The sequence below is a fragment of the Numida meleagris genome, chromosome 13 (assembly GCF_002078875.1).
Source record: "Numida meleagris isolate 19003 breed g44 Domestic line chromosome 13, NumMel1.0, whole genome shotgun sequence".
NCBI lineage: Eukaryota > Metazoa > Chordata > Aves > Galliformes > Numididae > Numida > Numida meleagris.
The window spans coordinates 6527685-6547657 of record NC_034421.1 but is presented as its reverse complement, the minus strand read 5'-3'; the positions used below and the strand labels follow the sequence as shown (position 1 = coordinate 6547657).

Here is a 19973-nt window from a genome sequence, read left to right as displayed (position 1 = left end):
TGACAACTGTCATTAAGAGTAGACATACTTGCTTCAAACACTGCAGAAGGACTCCAAAGACCATTGAGTATGGCAAATGTCCGATCCGAATGGCGCTGTTCTGGGAAGGCACACTGGGACTTCCTGAAGGCGGAGAGAGCGTACCAGTAGGCTTTTTCTCAGAAGCTCTCTTCTCTGCTTCTCTACAACACAGGAAGGCAGAAAAATAATGCAAGGTAAACTTAAGGACAGAACAGGAATTTTAGAGATTTATTCATTGCGGTATGTTTCACAACAAACATCAGAACAAGGTATAAAACTAAAATAGCTAGATCTGTACAAATTATTGAATCAAATCTCAATATAAGAACTGGTTCCAGGCAGGAAACTGCAAACGTTTTTGTTAAGTTTTGTGACAGGAAGAGAAATTCCATGTCTGAGATTGAGGGCTCTGTAGATAAGTGGTTTGAAAGAGCACAGAGTTATTAGCAGAGACCATTCCAAGCTGTAACTATAGAATTGTCTCATCACAGACTCATCAGGATTTGAATGATTCAGACTAGAGACAGACCATTGAACTCATGCAAGAATATAGAATAGTTCTGAAAACAGCATTTGCTAAATGCTGAGAAACCTACACAAAATCACACAGACAGTAAGGGCTGAATCTCACTGCTCCATCCTTGTTAGCAAGGCCAAGACGGTGGAGGGAGTCAGCTCGAAGCATCAGGAGGAAATCAAATACCTGCAACAGAGAAGACACTGAAGTAACTGAAAACCCAAGCCAGTGGAATATTCTCCCAACTCCCACCTGCAGGTACAGACAAAGGGATTTTTTTCGGATGCTGTGGCTAGTTCTTTTTCAGAACTAGCCAAGAAACATTTAATTCTGCTTCTGAGAACCTCTACAGAACACATTTCCAACCTGCATCCCAAGATTCCCAGAGACAGCATGCATGGGTTACTGTTCATACCTGCAATCTGATGCTGCTAGCCACAGCAAGGCTGTACGCATACAGATAGTGGCGCTGGATGTGGTGAATCAGCATCTCGTACACCCGCATGGCATGGCTGGAAGGTAAGCTGTAGAGTTTTGTCTACAGAGGAACAGAAACACAATCTAAAGGCAAACTGATGCTAGTTATTCAGAAATGTGTATTTGCACTGAGAATTCAAGACCAACGCAGATAATTCTGGCTCCTGAAAGCAAGATAAAAGGGCATCTCTGATCAGAACTGCTGCAGAGACTCCAGAACAGTAACTGACTTCTGCAGCAATCAGAACAACTAGCTCTTCACAACTGCTTAAAATGCATCTCAGGACATGTTATCCAAACACAATTCAAGGTTATGAGCCACTCCCCTTCTGCTACAATTTATGAACACATTTGCCCTCCACGCATGAAAATGGACTCATATTTGCTACAGAATGGAAAGAAGAGAAAATAAAGACATCTAGCAGTCACACAATACCCAAAAACAAAGTAAGTGACCAAAAGAGTTAAATATTAAGTGGATAAATCAAAAGACAGAGCATTTAATAACAGAACAGTTATCTAAAAAAGCTAGAGCCCAGTAGAAGGCTATTTGGAAGAGGACCAGTTTAATGCTCTGCCAGATTTACCTGAAGAATTATCAGAAGTCCAAGAACTGCTGTCTTCACGTCCTCCAAAGAAGCTGAATATGATAGCAAATCCCTCTCTTCCAGTTCAGAAGGAGATGAGAGAGAATGCACAGCCACCTGTTTAAAAAAAGCAGAACACTTTAGATCGACAACACAACCTCTCTGTAATTCTGTCCTGGAAGGTCAAACAAGACTACAGCAAGTTATCCTTGCCAGAAATTCTGCACGTCCTGTCATGTAACTTGGATGGGTGTTGATAGGGTTTTTAAAGTTCAATTCCACTCTGTGCTCCATGTCTGCATCCTACAAAACCCAGCAATTTTACAGTACTCCACTGACCCATGCAAGTGATGACATTCACGGGTTAGTCTCCTCAGCCACAGCAAGAGGACCTGGATAAAGCTGTTGTGATGCTACTGACAGTTGACCAAACTCTGCCTCACCTTTTCTATGATATCAAGCAAGCTGTTAAAGTGATGTGTGTTGCAGCCTTCAGCAAGGTCTACAAGTAGCTGAGTGGCCAATTTTCGAACTTGATGGTCTTTATCCTCTGGAATGTGAGCCAGCTGAGAGATTACAACCAAGTTTATCAGCTCTTCCTGCAAGAGAACAGACTTGAATAAGCCTGGATATTTTGCTGTCAGTTTTTCAGTCAGCATGTTAAAGAGACAAACAGCTAAGAAAAAAACACTGGTACCAGGCTTGATCCTCAATGAACTGTTAGGTGCCTTGATCTTTCCGCTGCCCTCCAGTTAAGTATTTCTGTACTCCCCCCTTCAAAATATTTATGGCTTTTTGCTGAACTTGGATTCAATGTTTGGCTTTTCATTTATCCTACAGATGACATCAACAGCCTATCTGAACCTGGGCTAAGGGAATTCTATGACTTGGTTTCTTGACAGGCAAGAAACATACAACAGCAACAAGTTTTCATAAATCTTCAAGGAATCCAAGAAGCATTTCTGCCCCTTCCTGTCCTGGCACACTCTAGGTACATTCCAGGGAGCTGAAGACACCCCCAGAGCTCTTGAACAACTTCTCTTTCAGACAGCTTCTATCTTGGATGGCAACTAGAAGCATCAAGTCAAGCCAATCTGCTCATGTCAGATCCTGCCCAGACTTCACGTTTTTACAAAGCTTTTATATTGGTCTGAGAGACATAGAGTTAATTCTGTTAGTCCAAAACAAAACGTATATGGAATTAATGACTTTAAAACAGGGAAGCGAATCCACAAGCAAGGATGTCCTCAAAACATCTCACAGCACCTCGCACTGCAAGTTGCATAGACCTTTCTTTGGCTAAGGACAATTAAAAGGCAATTCCTCCTACAAACATCTGGAAGTAACATTCGTTGTGTGTCATATTGAAAGCACAATGCTGTGCACTCTTCAGTGGCAGAGACAACACTGTAAAATGTGCCACACCAAAGCCTCTCCCACCCCCTTAAGATCGCACATGTAACCATCAGAAATAGATACACACCTCATAGAACTGTCTGTTAATGCTCAGTACAAAGGACAAGACATCCAGAACTTTAATACGAACAGCACTACGACTTTCGTTTCTAAAATAGGAAGAGCAAATTCAAGATGAGTAAAATAAAGTTGCTGCGACTTAAGGGAGGGGGGAAGAGGAGAAAAAGGAAAGTAAAACTAAAATAAACTAAGAAACTTTTTGAGTCAGAGCAATAAACATTAGAGGTCAGTTCAGCCTTCAGTTAATGTCTCTCTGTATAAAATCAGATTCAAGAACAAACGGGAACTAGAATCCCAGTTCAGCTTTTTCCTACAATTCAGCTTTTACTCCTACTGAAAACCTGCAACTGCATTTTTTCCACTTCTAGTTCAAATTACAAAGTATTGAAGGGCAAGTGCTCCAGTGAGCAAATTCAAAACCAAACATACAGCAGAGAGAAAGATCTGCTCTTCAGCAACGTTTCACAAATGAGACATAAGTTTTTTTTTTTATCGCTGCATGTTGGTATTTTAGAGCATAAAAATACTTGTAGGAGTGCCAATTCAGAAACAGATATTACTTTAATACTGGACTAATACATACAATCATGAGGCTTAACAGCAAAGTCTTGTTTGCTGTCAGAACTACAAAGTGTTGGGCAGTGGAGCATGTAACTGCCTAGGTGAAGTGGAATAGCACCAGGCAACGGTAATAAAGGACAGGGGAAAAAAAGGAACATAACTCAGTGGAAAGTTTTTCTTTTGCTAAACAAATCCTTTCATGTACTGTGCCCTAGAACTACTGTACTTATTAGTGGTCACTCACTAACATTAGAACTTCAGAAAACAAAATTATTTAACATGGAAAGGTGGCAAGAAACATTTGAAAGTACCTTGTATTCATAAAGTTATGATTTCATACCTGAAGAATCTCTCCATTAACATCTGCAGGTTGTGAATCCAGCCATCTTTGGCAGGATGAATGGATTGAGCTCTGTATGCTATCAAGTTTAATACAGAAGATTCCTTTCATGGAAAGATCAAGAATTTTTTTTTTAGTGTATAAGCAAAAACAATGCATTCATTTTTGTCCTCCCTCTAAGAACAAGGTTCATGCAAAAGTAAGTCCTTGCTGAGGTTTTCTAACCACTTGCTATTTCAGGACTCACTGTTTTCAGTTGTACCAAGTAACGAAACGGTTTCAACTGACGATAAAGAAAGAAGCTATCAGGGAAAGTCTCACCGGTCTCTGATCAGCACATCTTTCCACCAGCTCAAAAAACCTCTCTTCAGAACCATGAAACTCATTCTGGTCACAGAGCTCTTCTACTGTAGTCAAAAGATCATGTACAATGGACTTAAGTTCTTGGCTCTCTAAACTCTGAAATAGAGATAAAAACATTCCTAGAAAACTTCTACTTTATCAGAAAGTACCAACTTCTGGCAAATAGAAAACCTAGCTGACAAGCACAGTATCAAGAATTGGGCCAAACCTTCATTTGGTCACTAGAGTGTACAAACAAGAGATCAATTTGCAAGAATACTTATGGCAAGGTCTTTTAACTGAAAGTGCATCAAGATAGGCTCAACACTTACCTGCAGCTGCTGCAGTAATCGCTCCATGATGTCCAAGAGGATATCCCAGGTTACAGCTTGCAGTTCCTTCCCATACTTCTTTATCAGACGGGTGATGGACAGAACTATCTCGTAAGATACAACTGCATTGGGACATGTCATGGCCTGGAATACAAAGTGTTCCAGTCAGGAAACAAAGTTAGCATGAAGGCCTGTAGATAAATGCATCTAAGTATATACACACAAAGGCCAAAGCAAGGAACTATTTTATGAAGTGCAGTTACACACTCCTGCACGCAGCTGTAGAACAGCTGCCAAATACAGCCCTATCCTAAAAGAGTAGGCATGTGAGGTTTTAAAGATAGTAACTCCTGCTTGATTCACTTGAATGACAGAATTTTAAGGGAGCTCTGAAGACAATGTCCCTCAGATTTCTGTACCACACATTAGCAAGAGTGCAAGTTTCTGCTTGATTTCTGTTTTTTAAGCTACCATTCACAATATAGATTTTTTATAAAAAGAATTCAGAGTTTGCGTTTCTGGCCAACAGAGATACTGAAATATTCCAGAAGGACACCTCAGTTTTAAACTGAAAATCTCTGTTGTTTTATTCTTCCCTCACACATTACCTAGCACACTCGATTAATATCTTTCAGTGATGCAAAGATCTCTTTGGTGAAGGGGATCACAGTTTTCTTCTGAATTTGTACAGGTCCAGATGCACACCCGATTAAAAAGTTCCTCCAGCATCCCACCCTACCTTGAGGAATGAAGGCAGCACTGAAGTTGGGGAATTCTTGAGTGAATTGAGGCGATGAGCACCCCAGAGAGCCATCCCAACAAAGAACACCGCTCCTCTCAGCAGCGCTGCATCGGCCATGTAAGCTCTATCAACAGATGGGAGGAAAGTCTGAGACCATGCTAAGATTATTTAAGAGCACAAGACTCAATAGGAATACACACTGTCATAAAAGTAATTTCCATCTGTTACACATCAGAGAATTGCAAAGCAATTTGTAAGCACAAAATCTGGAAAACTTTTTAGCATGATTTTATTTTTAAGGGAAGGAAAATTAAATTCAGAAAAGTTGAAAAATGAGCATTCCAGCAGCCTAATTAGGAAAAGGATTCACTTCTAAGAACCAGAACTCTCAGCCTGCTCTATTGAGGTCAGTGGCTCCCCTGTCTAACTCAACGGGACTTCTACTGAATTACTAGGGTTTTGTTATATACCCTCTTTACCTGTCTTCCATGATCCTGCACATGTTGTAGATTGCACTGTGTCCCAAATGAGTTCCCAAAAGGTTGCGCATAAGCTGGAAATTCAAAGAGAACACTTAAATATCCAGTTGTTAAAACACTCACGGACCCTAAACATGCATTCAGCTGGCCCATCATGACTGCTTATGGAAAGTAAATGTGTCCCATGCCATTTCCATGCCACAACAGAGAAGGGTGCCTGCCACATCAGCTGAAAGCACAGGTTAGTGACATGGAAATGACAGAATTTACACTAACAATGTGATGAATCCTTAATTCTTGAAACAATTAATTTACTTTTAAAATCAAACTGAAAATTATGACATATGTTCACAGGCACGTGGCTCTTCATCTGCAAGGAAGAAACTGTGAAATCATTAAAAGTTCTGACCTTCCAGCATGGCTCACAGAGTTCCTTCACGTTGATGGTACGGCACAAAGTGATGATAAATACTGGCAGGTTCTCTGATGGCAGACAGTTATAGCAAACAACAGCATCTAAAACTTGCAAAGAAATCTTTGAGAAAGAAAAAGATAACATGGTTATACACTTCCCTAGGAATAAAGCAGGTCAAATCCTAAGGTGGCAGACCCAGGAAATCTTCTGGAAGTTAGAAAAGATTAAGATACGTCTTTTTTCTTTCTTTCTTTTCTAATGCAGGACAGAAAGTAACCCATAAAAAGCACTGTTAAAAAACTGATTTGCATAACAAATTTATGCACGCTCCACTTTCGGAATAAAATTAGTATTGGTGTAAGAGATATTTTGGCTTACAAACACTTTGTATTAAGTCTATTCTAAGACAAGAATAAACTGGGATTAGAGACCGATGATCTGATTTTGTAACAGATACGGTTTCAAACAATTTCAAAGAACTCTGAAGTATTAAGACAGACTCCAATTACTGACCTCTATGTCCACAGATGATGAAGTCTGAATACACAAGATGCATATCTTGCTGTTAAGAAAGAACATTTAATTATAATTGTTTACTTAATATAATTCTAAGCAAATTATAAAGAGCTAAAACAGAAAAGTAAATTGGCATGCTATTTTCCCTTATCACTCTCCCTACTTTGGCACTTTTTATAACATTCCTAAGGACACTGGACAATACAACCTTCTATAAACAGCTTAAAGTTGTACTTGAATAACCTCTCATTATGCCTTTGTTAATAAAACAGCAGAGACTAAGCAATGCAGTTGGATTCATCACATGAAAAGAGGAAAGTACATGCAACATTTTAAACTAAAATGGACCTGAACATTGTAAGAAAATCAAATATTTGTCAGAAATGTCAGATATGGACTTACTGGACCATGTCAGCTACATAGTCTTCCAGATAGCAACTGTTGAATTTCACCAGGTTCACTAAAACCAAAAGGAATTCTGAAGACAAACCAACATCCATCCACTGTAGCACAAAGTCAGCTAAAGGGAGAAAACAAATCATTACAACCAGCTTTCTGCCCAGAAGCATTATCTCTATTGCCTTTTTCTCACACTGCTGGATGCCTGTCCCTTAGCTTATTACAGGCAAATGTTAGAGGAATAATGATAATACCTACCTAACTCTTCTTCTAAGTAAGTGATGTATCGTCCATTCTCTGTTAGAGCCTTAAACACTTCAAGCCGTTCATGCAAGTCTTCATTGGAGGGATAGTCCTTAATAACCTTAAAAAAATGTGCTCTAAGGATTCCTAATCTCTCACCCTTAGGAAAAAAAAGAAGGGGGGATAGGGGGAGAAGGTGGAGAAAATAACAGTGTCACTAAAGAAGGTCCAGACCTGATCAAATCTGTAACAGAAAACTTGAGGCTTGAAATTATTTTCTTTTTCTACAGGCTACAAAAATAACTCTGTCTCTACTGGCTGCCAGCAATTGCTCAGGACTTCTCAATCTGTTCTAACATTTCTTTACCAGCATTCAGGGCTTGAAGGCTATTTTGTTCAGCACCACACAGACAGCATCCAATACACAAAGCAATCCACAGAAACTGCAACCAGACAGCACTGCCAGGAGAGCATTTATAAAACAAAAAGAAACAGAACTGATGCTTACTCTTTTCCTAAGCATTCACCATTACCTTTACAAGACACTGCAAAGTAGGACTTTGGTCCAATACAGTATTATGTTTGAATAGCACACTGTGACATCTGAAGAATTCATAGCATGCTTAACTTGGCCAGGCTAGAAAAGTATCTCATAGAGAATTTCTTGCACACTTGACATGAAGAAACATCAAAAACTGCTGCAGACTAGGACTGACATGTCTGGACAAAGATCATATAGAATTTGCTGCATTATGCCTGAATTTAAATTAAAACACCAAAATCAGAAATGTGGAAAGTTGTAAAAAAAGGTGTCCAATATTTTTTTCCACATTCATACTTTACACAAACCCAGTTTAAGTACAGTGTTTTTTCTATAGTTGTTTCCACCTGTCCTTGAATGATTGACTTTAGGAGATGAAGAACAGCATGTCTGGCTTCAGCTGGGCGCTCTGGCTGGAGCATATCAGCTACCACCTTCCATATTGCTTCCACTGCGTGCTGAAAACAAACATGAGAGGCAGTAAAAGGAAAGGTAAGCTTCTTCTGGGAACTTCTCCCAGTAGGTCAGCCATTAATTATCGCAAGTTAATAAACAAGATCCTCAGGGATTTCATGTCCACAGTTCTCCTTCCTAAGGGACTCTCCCAGCTGCCAGTCATAAGCTGGGGTGAAGCATGTGAGACACCAGTTCCTGGCCTGTGTGACAACCTGCACCCCACTCACTGAATTTCTTCATTCACATGACAATCGTACAGAAACCTTCAGCCAAACACAAGGTGAGTTTAAAACCAATCTGAAGTAGCTTACTAACAGGACAGGAGCTAGCAAACACCCTACATGCAGGATTAACATCATTTCCTGTTAACTGTCCTGATCAGGCCTACAAATTCACAGCATTATCCTTCCACTTCAAGCAGAAAGCCCGTCAGCTACGTGCTCTCTCCTCCACAGCTGGTAGGTTGGACAATACTAACTTCCTTGGCATGTGGGCCACCTTACTACAGGTTTGGACAGCACAAAATGCGGCTTCTGGGATTACCAATTTGAAAAGGCAGTCTAAACTACAGGAACCTCTTACGATAGGTTAAGAGTTGTTGTTTACATTTTACGCTTCAAATACTCACTGAACACTTTGAAACTTACCTCTTCAATTTTTTTTGTTTTTGCCACTTCACAGATTTGGCTGATTGCTCGTATCCTATTACTTAATCCACATTCTATGCTCAGTTCCTGGAACGAAATGCAGAAATAAGCCAACAGTTTATCTTTCTAGAAACAGTTATTCATTTCTCAGAGGGGTACATGGGCTGTTGAAAAAGGAATTAAGACATTAGCCCAAAATGATCTAACTATTAGTCACCATCACTGAAGCTTTTCAGGAATTCCTCCAAAAACATTTTTGCATGAGCATATGATGATTTGTCAAAACTAGAACTTTCCCAGACCTGGAGCCAAGCAGCTTTTTACCTCCAGGACAGAACAACTCATTTTCTTCAGAAAAGTTAATAATTCTCTGGCTGTGGCACTCATCTAGTACATTGGAGGCAGGGAAAGGATGGACATAAGTCTCTCTCCAGCTTCCAGCAGGTAAAAGCTTGGCTGCTTCTGCACAAACAAGAAGATATCCTGATCTCTTTCCCCCTTGTATGTTTATTCCTCTTTGTCTGCCAACTATTCTGACATGCTAGACCAATCACTGGAATCATTTGAGTTTTTCTTCCACAAAAATGTAAGTTTTTCTTGAAACAGAAATCATGTTCAGCTTGCACTAACTGCCACCACCTAAACTTCATCAAGCTCAGACTGTCAATGCAAAGCAACTTATTTTGAAAAATGAGCCTTAAATCTGACAGAACAGAGAATAACATCACCCCATAAAACATCTCAAAGTGATCTATTGATATTGATATAACATTGAATAATTAAAATGCTGTAACTTCTAACTCCATGAATTTTACATCCATTTCACTCAAGACTGAATAGAGAGATAAAGTAAAAAGGCAAAAACACGTGGCAATGAAGAAAGCAGAACAACCGACTGAGAGCCCTCTGCCTTCCCAGGCAATCTAGACTACACCCATTTCTCACACCTTGAGTATTTCTGCAGTGATGATGAATTCCGTTTGCTTGCCCTCTGATGACTTTGAACTTCCCCGGGACGTTCCCAGCCCCAAGAGATTCTTGAACTTCTCCTTCAGCCCAGAATCCTTGCTTTGAGGCTTTGCCATTGCTGACAAGAAAGCAGCGCCAAGCCCCTGCAAACACAGAGCAGCGACTGTTCAGGGAGGCCCAGGCAGAATCTTTAAGCATGAAACCACCACTAACAGCCTTCACAATGCAGCATTTACAAACAGCTCTGTTGTTTCAAGCTGTTTACAGAGAAGAGAAGCCCAGTGCCGAGGACAACACTGAGCTGCCCAGGGCTGACAGCACAAGGTAACCATTTGCTGGGAGTGACCAATACCACCACAGCCTGCACATGGCAATCTCCATTTTAACACCACTGAACTGATCTCTGAAGCATGGACATACACACTTTGAGGGGGGTACGAGCCAAAGCCCTCGCTCTCCTTGCCTACGGGTGCCCCATCCCTGGAGGTGCTCAAGGCCAGGCTGCACGGGGCCTGGTCTGATCCGGTGGGGACACCCAGCCCGCGGCAGATGTGGGGGCTGGGGGGGGCTCTCGGGGCCCTTGAAACGCGACCATTCTGGGATTCCATTACTCCCGACCCAAAAGCAATGTGTGGGTCCCGTTCAACCGGTGATATTCCACGATTCCATGACAAGCACACAGCACTGTAACATAAACACTACGCTTCAGGACGGCGGGGCGTCCTCCCCTCCAAGGGTCACCCCAACACCCCGCCCCTCACGCCAGCACACCCATCGCTGCGTCCCGGAGACATAGCACGGGCCCCAGAGCAGCCCCACAGCCACCCAGGCCCCAAGCGCGCCGCGCCGCAACCGCTTCCCAGCACCCCGGAGGCCCACGGCAGCCATAGGCCGCAGCCCCGTGCCCGGGGCCGCTCACCCGCCGCAGGCCCAGCCCCGCCGCCCCGGCCCCTCTCCGCGCCGCGCTGGCCCCGCCTCCGGAGGAAGTCCCTCCCATCACTTCCGGTGCCTTCCGCGTCGCAGGGCATTCTGGGACTGGTAGTCCCGGAAGTACCGGGTCTGCCGCCATGTGTGCGGCTGTGACTCGGGGCGGTGGGAGGGCGGCTCGGCGGCTTGGAGTTGCGACCGCAGGTACGGGGCGGGGTTAGGGTTAGGCTTAGGCTTAGGCTTAGGGTTAGGCGCAGGCGCAGGCCCAGGCGCAGGCCCAGGCCCGGGCCCGAACCTTGAACCTGAACTTGAACCTGGGACCGATGTGGAAGGGGGCGGAGTCTGGGCGGTCTTCAAAGTAGTGACCGAGGCTTGGGTTGCTGAGAGGAATGGGTTCTAGAGGGTTTCTATCTGTTTGTGGAGACTGTTACCCCTCTGTGAGGGCCTTCTTTGCTCTGTTATGGTGCTCCCAGATCCGGCTGGTACCTGCACAAGAAGTGCTGCTGGTTTGAGATGATGGGGAAGGTGTCTTTGTCTTTTCTTGGAGCGCCTGGTGCAGGGCAGGTGATGGAATCTGACAGCAAGTGTTGGCTTCAGGCATGAACATCCCCCTCCTGCAGGGAGCCAGGTCCCCAGTGCAGCCCCGAGGTACAGCAGGAGGACGAGGAGGGTCCCCATTGCCTACGAAGCCGAACCCAGGCCTGAATCCCCCGGCCCCAAATGGGAGCCAGAGAACTGGCGGCAGCAGCTGGAGCGCATCCGGGAGATGAGGAGGCACCGAGATGCTCCTGTGGATGAGATGGGAGTGGATAAATGCTATGACACCAGCGCACCACCGCAGGTAACGGCACCTCGGGAGCACCTCCAGGCTGAGTATTACCATTTAGGGTATCTCCATAACAGCAAAATAAATACAGAGCACATCTAGCGTCCAGGCAGGGATCAGTCCTGCAGGAGGTTATGGCACAGGTACACATAGGAGGGAGCTGACTTATCCTGTGGGCAGAGAAGAGCCAGCTGCTCTCTGTCCTGTGCCCAGCTCAGTGTCTTCAGACAGTCCTCGTGACGTGGCTCTGGGTTCTCTGCTCCCATCCAGCCCATTCCCACTTGCAAACACAGCTGTGCAATGCACTTGTCCTCTGCTTAAACTGGAGAGTTACCAGCTTGAACCAAGAACAGGAGCTGAGGCAAAAATGAGATGACTTTAGACTAGGAGTGGAAACCCCAACAATGTATTAGGGCTGTACTTTCAGGACTGGCTGGCAGGGTATGAAGGCATGTCCCTTCTTTCTTTAAAAATCTGCAGGAGTCCAGGGAGGATACTCACCAAGGTGGCTCTGTAACACAGAGGAAAAACAGCTCAGGGAGAAAGTGAGAGAGCTGAGAAAAACATTCCAACCTGCTGTTATACTCTTCAGCACAGAAGTGCAGGTTAGCTTCCTTCCTTCTTGCAGCCCTCCTTTAAAGTGATGCTGTTTGAAAGGCAGAGGCCTGCTGGGGTGGCAGTGTGCTCCCTCAGCCTGGAAATGCAACCAGAAGCCCCAGATGACACCTCCCACCGAGGGGAGCATTTGCATCAGTACAAAAAAAAAAAAAAAAGCAAGGTGGGGATGTGGTGTGTGGCTGTTCTCTCTGTGCACTGGTCATGGGGACACAGAGGGAACACACAGACTGGCTCAGCAGTGTTGTGCTGGGTGGGAGAATCTAGCACCAGAAGAATCTTCTCAGAGCCATTTGGTGTCCCCTTTCCCCCAGGTTATGCGCTACCAAGTTCTGCTGTCACTGATGCTCTCCAGCCAGACCAAGGACCAAGTGACGTCAGCTGCCATGCTGCGCCTGAGGCAGCGTGGCCTCACAGTTGACAGCATTTTGCAGATGGATGACGCGACACTCGGGCAAATCATTTATCCTGTAGGATTCTGGAGGGTGAGTGCAGGATCAACATTTGTGTGCATTAGCCTCCTCCACCTTCCTCTGTTCCCATGTGGAGTCTCGTGTCTGGGACTGCTCAGAAGCCCAGGAGAGGGACACAAGGTGGGTGGCTTGGCCTTTGCAGGCTGCATCTCACAGCCAGTACCTGTGCAGAAAGCAAGTGCTGAAGGCAGAAGGTGGGTGTGAATCAGCCTTGCACCTGAGGCTTCCCTCCAGCCCGTGTTCAGCATTTATTCCATGCCCTGTGGTGATCTCTTCCCTGGAGTCAAGTTAAAGGCTGTATTTTTATGCTGGTTTTAGTGACTTGTATTCACAGCAAGATTGTTTGCTGCAGTGCCTGCAGAGTGCAGAGGAGGTTAGAGCTAATCAGCTTTCAGCATTTTGCTTTCAGGGAGAAATCCAAGACCTCTGTCACCTCTCTGCAAACTCCAGTCCATGGCCTCACTCATAACCCACGCTGAGGAATGTTTTTTTTTCTGTTTGTTTATTTCCCCTGTATTGGAGAGCAGCTTGTCTTTTCTGCTTTTCCCTTTGGTTTTCCAGAACAAGGTGAAGTACATAAAGCAGACGACAGCCATCCTGAAGCAGAAATACGGTGGTGACATACCAAGCACTGTGGAGGAGCTAGTGAAGCTGCCAGGAGTTGGGCCCAAAATGGCCCATTTGGCCATGAACATTGCCTGGAACAGCGTGTCTGGGATAGGTAGGTTGAACTTTGTTTTCCACATTTCTCTCTTCCCAAATCCTACATGATGTATCCCTGGGCAGAGGGCTTATTGCAAACTGCCTGCCCCAAGGAGCCTAATAGCATCACTTTAATCATATGCAGAGTGTATGTTGTGCTTGGGTGGGTGCAGGGTGCAACCCTCAACCACTCAGAGTGGATGTATTGCTAGGATTTAAGCATGGACCCGTTTACTGTTTTGCCCAAAATTTGAAGCAAAAATCCCCAAGTGCAGTCACTTCCTCCACTCAGATGCTGATAAGCAGAGCAAATGCTGCTTAATTGGGTAGGCATCCAAAAAGATGTGCTAGTAAAATTAAACTTTGAAATCTCATTGGTGTCAAGTGAAAGAGAGTTGGGGATAATTCTGTGATTTACAGATAATTTTAGGGTGGCCTGACGTTTGGTAGGTTGGTTCTGCAAGCTGTTGAGAGGGTAGAAGTGTGGCTTAGTCTCCAGTGCCAGTTGCTTGAAATCAGCGGTTCATGATGTGCTGTCGAAAGAAAGGGCTGCCCTGCACAGCCAGCAGATGGGGCTGGAAGATCAGCACAACCCCAGGACCCTGGGGACGGATTAATATTCCAAGTGTATTATCTGCTCAATGGAGGGCCCTGGGAAAGCCAGTAGTGGTGCCACCTGATGAATGACTGCCACAACCCAAGGTCAGTTGCGGGCAGCAGCTGACCCCTGCAGCCCCACTGGTGACTGTCAGCTGTGCAAAATGTGGCTCTTGTGCAAGAGCTCAACAGTGTTCAGGGTCCGTTGTTCTCTCCCTGCTGTGGGGGAGGGAAGTCCAGTGGGAGCCAAACTAGCCAACTGTTTTCCAAATAATTGCGTGTTCAGTTTTGATTTAGGAGGCAAGGCTTAGTCTTCCTGTTTACAGCAATTTCCTGGGTTTTGCCCAATTAGCTACAGAGACAGGTTTATCGCTGCTGATCTAACAATAATATACTTTGCATTCTGAGCTTTTTAGCTCAAAGCACTTTATAAACATTTGTTTAAACCTCACAAACCCTCTTGTGTTAGTAGGTATTATGAAATGTGTTTTCCATCTGGGTAAACTGAGGGGCAGAGATTGCAACTTGCATAACAGCAGCTGAAACACCCGGAGGAAGAGAACCTAGGACAGGCTGCCCTGTGCCTGCTAGATCAGAGTGCGGAAACCTTTGTAGAAAGGCTGCGTGAGATTGTGTCAGTGTGTTGCTAGCTGCTTGATATGAGATAGCCACCCTGTTTGCTCTTGGCTCTGAGCTTAGGAGGAAAGCAACATGTTTGTTCTGTGGGTGAGCCTCCCCTTCTGTTTCACCTGTCCTGTTCCTGCAAGGCTGCAAAGGAAGCCCATTGCAGGGCATTGTACCTGGTTTGCTGTGACACGCAGCCCTGGGTGTGCTCTTTCCATTCAGGCATGTTTGTCTCCCACCTAAACTCTGGGCTCTCCCTTCCTAGCTGTGGACACCCACGTGCACAGGATCACAAACAGGCTGAAGTGGGTGAAGAAGGAGACCAGATACCCTGAGGAAACTCGGGTAGCACTGGAGGACTGGCTGCCCAGGTGAGGTGTGAGCCCCCAGCCTCCTTGCACCTTGTGCTAGTTGGAGGAGCCACATCTGCACACAATCCTATCGTGTTTACAGTGCCTGCAGGGTGGGTCTCCTTTTTATGGATGGACTTGTCTGCAGATGTCTCTCTGCTCTCAGGGTGTTTCAGCAGCATCTCAACTACTGAGTGGTTTCTTTGCTATCAGATGTGTCAGTCAGCACTAGTTCAGGAAGGTAACTGGAGGCCTTGATACCACACTCTCTTTCCTAGATGAACTTATTATAATGCAAGCCAGGTGCTTTTCTATGTGGGACTTTGCTGAACCTGATGGCCATAGCAGTAGCAGGCCATGGTTGTGATCACTGATCCTTCAGTGATGCTTAATCTTCGGTATCAAGTACCAACTGACAAGTGGAGCATTCTAATGTCACATCTCAGCATCTGACACCTGCCTTAGCACAAGGAAATGACCACACGTGCTTTGTGTGACTGTCCTTCCGCATCCTCCACACTTCAGAGGGATCAAGAGGGGCTAGAAGGGTTGTTCTTAGCCTCCAGGTGGCTTGGGAAGCCAAGAGGAACAAGCAGTAGGCAAAAGGTATCAGTGTAAAAGTATGGGCTGCTTAACCCCTCTAAGCAACTGTGTTGGAAAGCTCACACACTCCTCTCACTGTAGGGATCTCTGGAGGGAGATAAACTGGCTTTTGGTGGGCTTTGGCCAGCAGACCTGCCTGCCTGTGAATCCTCGCTGCAAGGAATGCCTCAATCAAGACATTTGCCCAGCTGCTAAGAGATGCTGAGAGACCACTCTGGCTTCGTAGAGCAACAGAGCCGCTTCAGCCCAGAGCCAAGTGGTAGGAATGTTGTGCTTTGCAGAGGGCTGACTGTGTGACTGAGGGGAAACAGGAGACTGCTGCAGCCAGCTCAGCATCTCTGGGGAGGGGAAGCTGCTGTCAGTGGCTGAGCTCTCAAGAGGAAAAAGGGTCTTTCAAAGCACAGTAGTCCTGCTGCGTCAGTGCTGCCAGCTCCAGCCCCCGTGTGAATGCTTGAGTGTGCCCCAGCAGAGCAGCAGGCTGTGCAGTGTCAGGAACAGCTGGAGAGATGCAAGACCTGCTGTTGCTTGTAAATACGTGTTGAATAAAGGTGGTGGGTTTTTTCTACCTGTGAGGTTTGCTGGCATCTGTGTAACACAGGGCAGGGGAAGAAGAATACCGATAGCCTCACCTGAGCCCCCAGCAACCAGCCCTGCCAGCTGAGAGCAGGCAGCTGTCTCCTGCCTGGCCCTGGCAGCAATAACCATGGTCAGGAAGGTCCAACTGGAGATGTCATGAGCCAGGGTCAGAGGCAACCACAGTCTGAACAAGTGACCTTTGAGTTCTGCTCGCAGAGGAGTCTGGGGGAAGGCCCAGCATGGCAGCAGGTAACCAGCCAGCTTCTCACTCTCTGAATATGCTAACAGGGTTTCCAGTAGCTGCAAGATCCAGGTTAGTGCGTACCTCAGAAGCTGACAGAAGGGCCACCACCACCACGTGTGTTTTGTTCTTCAAAGAAAGGGCAGTGCTGACTTCATTGCAGAGCTTCAAAGAGACAATTTCAGCTACACTTTAAACAGGCAAGGGAGGAAGCAAAGTTTATAATGTGCTAAAGAAGGCAGTAATACCACCCTCAAGTTCCCTACCAAACATGTGAGGAATTAGCAAATAAAGGGTACATGGGAAAACGAAGTTTATTACTGACATTACAGTGTATATTATGTTTTTACAATACAGCTAACAGCCTTACACTTTATTGATTTTTTTTTCCAAGTTAAATGTACAGGAACTGAATAATTGCTACTGAGCTACAAGATGTCAGAAATATGATAAGTGCTTTAACCAGGAGCAATTTCCATGGACTAAGCAGAGATTAAGATTTTAAAATCTTATCAGTATGCATTTGCACACCTGATTTCTTTTGATCTGCTTTCAGAACTACACGTTCTTTCTTTCTTCCCCCCCCTTAACTACAGTGGTCCAGTCTTGTATGAGAAATGTGGTATTTACAAATGAGTCTTTGCTCTTGACGTGCATTGTAGATTAAGTTCTCGGTGTAGTGGGGAGCACTGTGCCCTGCACAGAGCAGAGCACTGCAGGGTTTGGCTATGCAGGCACTGGGAACGATGTGCATACCGTGGAAATGTGGGGCTCCTTCAGTACTTTCTTAGTTCTCATAGAAGCAAATATTTCAGGGACTAAAAAGAAAGGAGCTAATCGTCTTTGAAGTAGGGGTAGGGAAGAGGCCTCTAGCTAATGGCGGAGTCCTGGAGGGGAGGAAGAATCTCCCCCCATCCTGAGCCGTCATCCTGCTGCCAGTCTTGTCCCCAATAATCCAACACTTGCACCAGACCCACTCAATTTTTTTCAACCTATTCAGCCCATCAACAGTTTGCACCTTCGTAAAAGAGAAATCCTCTCCTTCACCCCTGAGGGTTCTGTGCTCCCTCCAGCCAGCAGCCAAGCACTGGCCCTGTGCTGCAGCCAGGAGGGCAGCACATGGTATAAGGCACCTTTTAGTTCAGTGTTGAGGAAACACTGAGCCATGGCAATATCCATAGTGCACTGACTAATCCAAAGGCCTCTACCTCATAATACAGCAGCTCTGGGGATTAACAGAGCGAAGTCGCAGCCAAGTCTTTTGTTCAGAAGAGTCATCAACACCCAAGTTATTGCTGCCATTTGCATTCAGCTGGGGAACATGGCTTTACCAGATGCCCCGTCCCTCCCTACTGCTGCATGGCCAGCACACAGTGGGGCTCAAGGCTGCTGGGGGGAGCAGACCCCACAGCCAGACCCTCTCTGGTGCACTGCATTTAGTTTTCCTCCTTCACAGCCAAAGGCAAGCAATAAAGAGCTTAAAAACAACTTCGGCTGTCATGCTTTACATTTGGAGGATTTCAAAACATTCTGGGTATTAAAAGGAGGACACAAAACCAAAGCAATTGCTCGTGACATCAAACCTCTCCTAACCACAGAGTTCACTCCATAGCTGACCCCAGGGCCGGGGACGTGCAGGGGGAGCAGGGCCAGGCTCAGTGTGACAACCCCAAGGGCTCTGCAGTGACACACTCAGCCCTGCAGCATCTCTCAGACTGTGCAGACCATGATGTTGGTGGCCTCTGGTGCCGGGTTTGTGCTGTCTGCGCATCCCCTCTGCAGCACTAGGAAGTGGAAAAGGAGTTGCCAGGGCCAGGACAGGAGTCGCTGCTGGGGAGGGAGGTCCCTACACTAACTGGAAACAGATGGGACTTCATTCAAAACAATAGCAATGAGAATACTTTCATTCCCATAGCAAAGCTAGCGAGTGATTCATGGTCGCTGTCTGTTTTCCCATCATGAGGGGCATGCCAGCCCTCCACCATGGCAAGGTGCCCCCATCTGCACAGGGGCACAGAGCATCCCACGGGGCTCAGCCTGGGACACCTGCAGACCCAGAACACCCCAAATAAAAAACAGTAACAAAAGCCTAAATAACGCAGGTAAGAAACAAGAGTGAAACTCTTCCAGTCCTTTTTCAGCAGGAACAGGGACAGCGGGAAGCCAACCGGGCTGAATGCGAGCAAGGAAAGGAGCTTTGGTCACATTTGTCTTATGAGAATCGCTGGTGAGTAACAATAATAACAACAACAATAATAATAATAATAACAATAAAAAAACAAAAAAAGGACTTTAAAATACGCTTCATAAAAGCAACCAGTGAAGAGCAGAGCACAAAGCATCTCACGTGGACACTGCAGGAGAGGTGCGGGCACCTCCGAACGTCCGGGCAGGGCAGCGAGCACCGCCTCCAGCAGGGCTCAGAAATTGCTGAAGATCTCCCGCTTCTTGTTCCAGTCCATCTGCGGAGCCCTCTTCTTCACCCGCTTGGCTCGCACCTTCTCCTTGGCTTCGGCCGCTGTGGGGCTCAGGCTCAGCCCACTCTCCTCAAATGGGTCCCTCTTCTCCGAGTCTCCGTCCTGCAGGGAGGGAGGGATGGAGTCAGCGCGTGACCTTATTGGAACTGTTGCTCTGGCTGTTGGAGCCACCAAGCAGCATCCAAGCCTTGTGCACCCAAGGCTCTCTTAATGTCAAAGGATGAGAATGTGGTCTTTGGGCACCTTACCCGGAACAATGCCACTTACGTCTGAACAAGGCTGGGAAATCAGTGTGATAATTACCCTGCCTGTAGCAGGGGGTTGGAACTGGATGATCTTCAAAGTCCCGTCCGACCCAATCATTCTATGTTCTGTGTCACCGCACTGCCACCAGTGCTAGGTCAAAGCCCCTGCCCCGTGCTGTCTCTGGTTTAACCAGTGCAGAAGCTGCATGGTCACAGAGTTCATCGCTACATTGCAGCCAACAGCTCCTGCCTGTCCTGCTGGCCATGCCCAGTGCATTCTCCTTTGGGCACTGTACAGAAAGGTGCAGCTTTATTCCACCTGGTAGAAGTGCTTTATGGGAAGAAAATCAATGACTTTCTAAAGTCACTGCCACTACTGTGATGTGCCCTCAAGCCCCCACTGCCCATAGGCTCCTCCTGCCCCTCTCGTTCCTGTAATAGCTAGAAGACAGCCAACACATTGTACCCTGGCGTACAATTAATGCGTGAGCCCAAATGCTTTGTGCTAAGCACGCAGCACTGGAGTGTCCCTGCCCTCACCCCTCCTTGGTGTCTGTAGGGCAGAGAAGGACCAACCCCACTGGGTGCTGCACCAGAGCTGCTTTCAGTGGGTGAGCTCCAGAGCAGCTGCAATGTAAAGCTTCTGCACCAGCACCC

The 19973-nt window shown here is 45.9% G+C and overlaps 3 protein-coding genes across 12 annotated transcripts in view; 1 reads left to right on the top strand and 2 right to left on the bottom strand.

The window, feature by feature from the left end:
- TSC2 (tuberous sclerosis 2) overlaps nucleotides 1–11055 on the bottom strand; it is a 30594-nt gene extending 19539 nt beyond the window's left edge. For 4 of the 7 annotated variants that reach the window (XM_021412040.1, XM_021412041.1, XM_021412042.1 and 1 more), the window contains exons 1-19: nucleotides 10980–11054; nucleotides 10039–10203; nucleotides 9092–9178; nucleotides 8336–8446; nucleotides 7463–7607; nucleotides 7208–7325; nucleotides 6803–6851; nucleotides 6284–6409; nucleotides 5875–5948; nucleotides 5393–5519; nucleotides 4654–4797; nucleotides 4301–4438; nucleotides 3980–4083; nucleotides 3086–3167; nucleotides 2046–2201; nucleotides 1603–1719; nucleotides 954–1076; nucleotides 618–724; nucleotides 29–182 (exon numbers count right to left, since the gene is read on the bottom strand). In XM_021412040.1, the coding sequence (XP_021267715.1) occupies nucleotides 29–182; nucleotides 618–724; nucleotides 954–1076; nucleotides 1603–1719; nucleotides 2046–2201; nucleotides 3086–3167; nucleotides 3980–4083; nucleotides 4301–4438; nucleotides 4654–4797; nucleotides 5393–5519; nucleotides 5875–5948; nucleotides 6284–6409; nucleotides 6803–6851; nucleotides 7208–7325; nucleotides 7463–7607; nucleotides 8336–8446; nucleotides 9092–9178; nucleotides 10039–10176 (2100 nt within the window). In that variant the 5' untranslated portion in view covers nucleotides 10177–10203; nucleotides 10980–11054. Of the gene's footprint in view, nucleotides 1–28; nucleotides 183–617; nucleotides 725–953; nucleotides 1077–1602; nucleotides 1720–2045; nucleotides 2202–3085; nucleotides 3168–3979; nucleotides 4084–4300; nucleotides 4439–4653; nucleotides 4798–5392; nucleotides 5520–5874; nucleotides 5949–6283; nucleotides 6410–6802; nucleotides 6852–7207; nucleotides 7326–7462; nucleotides 7608–8309; nucleotides 8447–9091; nucleotides 9179–10038; nucleotides 10204–10979 lie in introns of those variants that run through there. The other 3 variants (XM_021412038.1, XM_021412039.1, XM_021412045.1) reach the window with 2 other exon arrangements.
- NTHL1 (nth like DNA glycosylase 1) lies at nucleotides 11059–16342 on the top strand. Of its 3 annotated transcripts, none has more exons than XM_021412048.1 (6): nucleotides 11059–11191; nucleotides 11608–11828; nucleotides 12743–12913; nucleotides 13463–13622; nucleotides 15090–15195; nucleotides 15859–16342. In XM_021412048.1, exons 1-6 carry the CDS (start codon nucleotides 11128–11130, stop codon nucleotides 15980–15982), a joined length of 846 nt encoding a protein of 281 aa, XP_021267723.1. In that variant the 5' UTR covers nucleotides 11059–11127; the 3' UTR covers nucleotides 15983–16342. The 3 variants fall into 3 exon arrangements, with proteins under 3 accessions (XP_021267723.1, XP_021267724.1, XP_021267725.1); XM_021412049.1 differs by having other exon boundaries at nucleotides 15047–15195; nucleotides 15859–15995; XM_021412050.1 differs by lacking the exon at nucleotides 11059–11191 and adding an exon at nucleotides 12294–12418 and having other exon boundaries at nucleotides 11691–11828.
- The window catches only part of SLC9A3R2 (SLC9A3 regulator 2), a 28949-nt gene continuing 25866 nt past the window's right edge, over nucleotides 16891–19973 (bottom strand). For both annotated transcript variants that reach the window (XM_021412046.1, XM_021412047.1), the window contains exon 7: nucleotides 16891–19173. In XM_021412046.1, the coding sequence (XP_021267721.1) occupies nucleotides 19015–19173 (159 nt within the window). In that variant the 3' untranslated portion in view covers nucleotides 16891–19014. The remainder of the gene's footprint in view (nucleotides 19174–19973) is intronic.

What these genes read in the sequence shown, in the direction of transcription:
- NTHL1 (XM_021412048.1), top strand. Translation starts at nt 11,128, where the DNA reads ATGTGTGCGGCTGTGACTCGGGGCGGTGGGAGGGCGGCTCGGCGGCTT. An exon ending in GCTTGGAGTTGCGACCGCAG is followed by an intron (nt 11,192 to 11,607) that starts GTACGGGGCGGG and finishes CCCCTCCTGCAG; the next exon opens with GGAGCCAGGTCCCCAGTGCA. An exon ending in GAACAGCGTGTCTGGGATAG is followed by an intron (nt 13,623 to 15,089) that starts GTAGGTTGAACT and finishes CTCCCTTCCTAG; the next exon opens with CTGTGGACACCCACGTGCAC.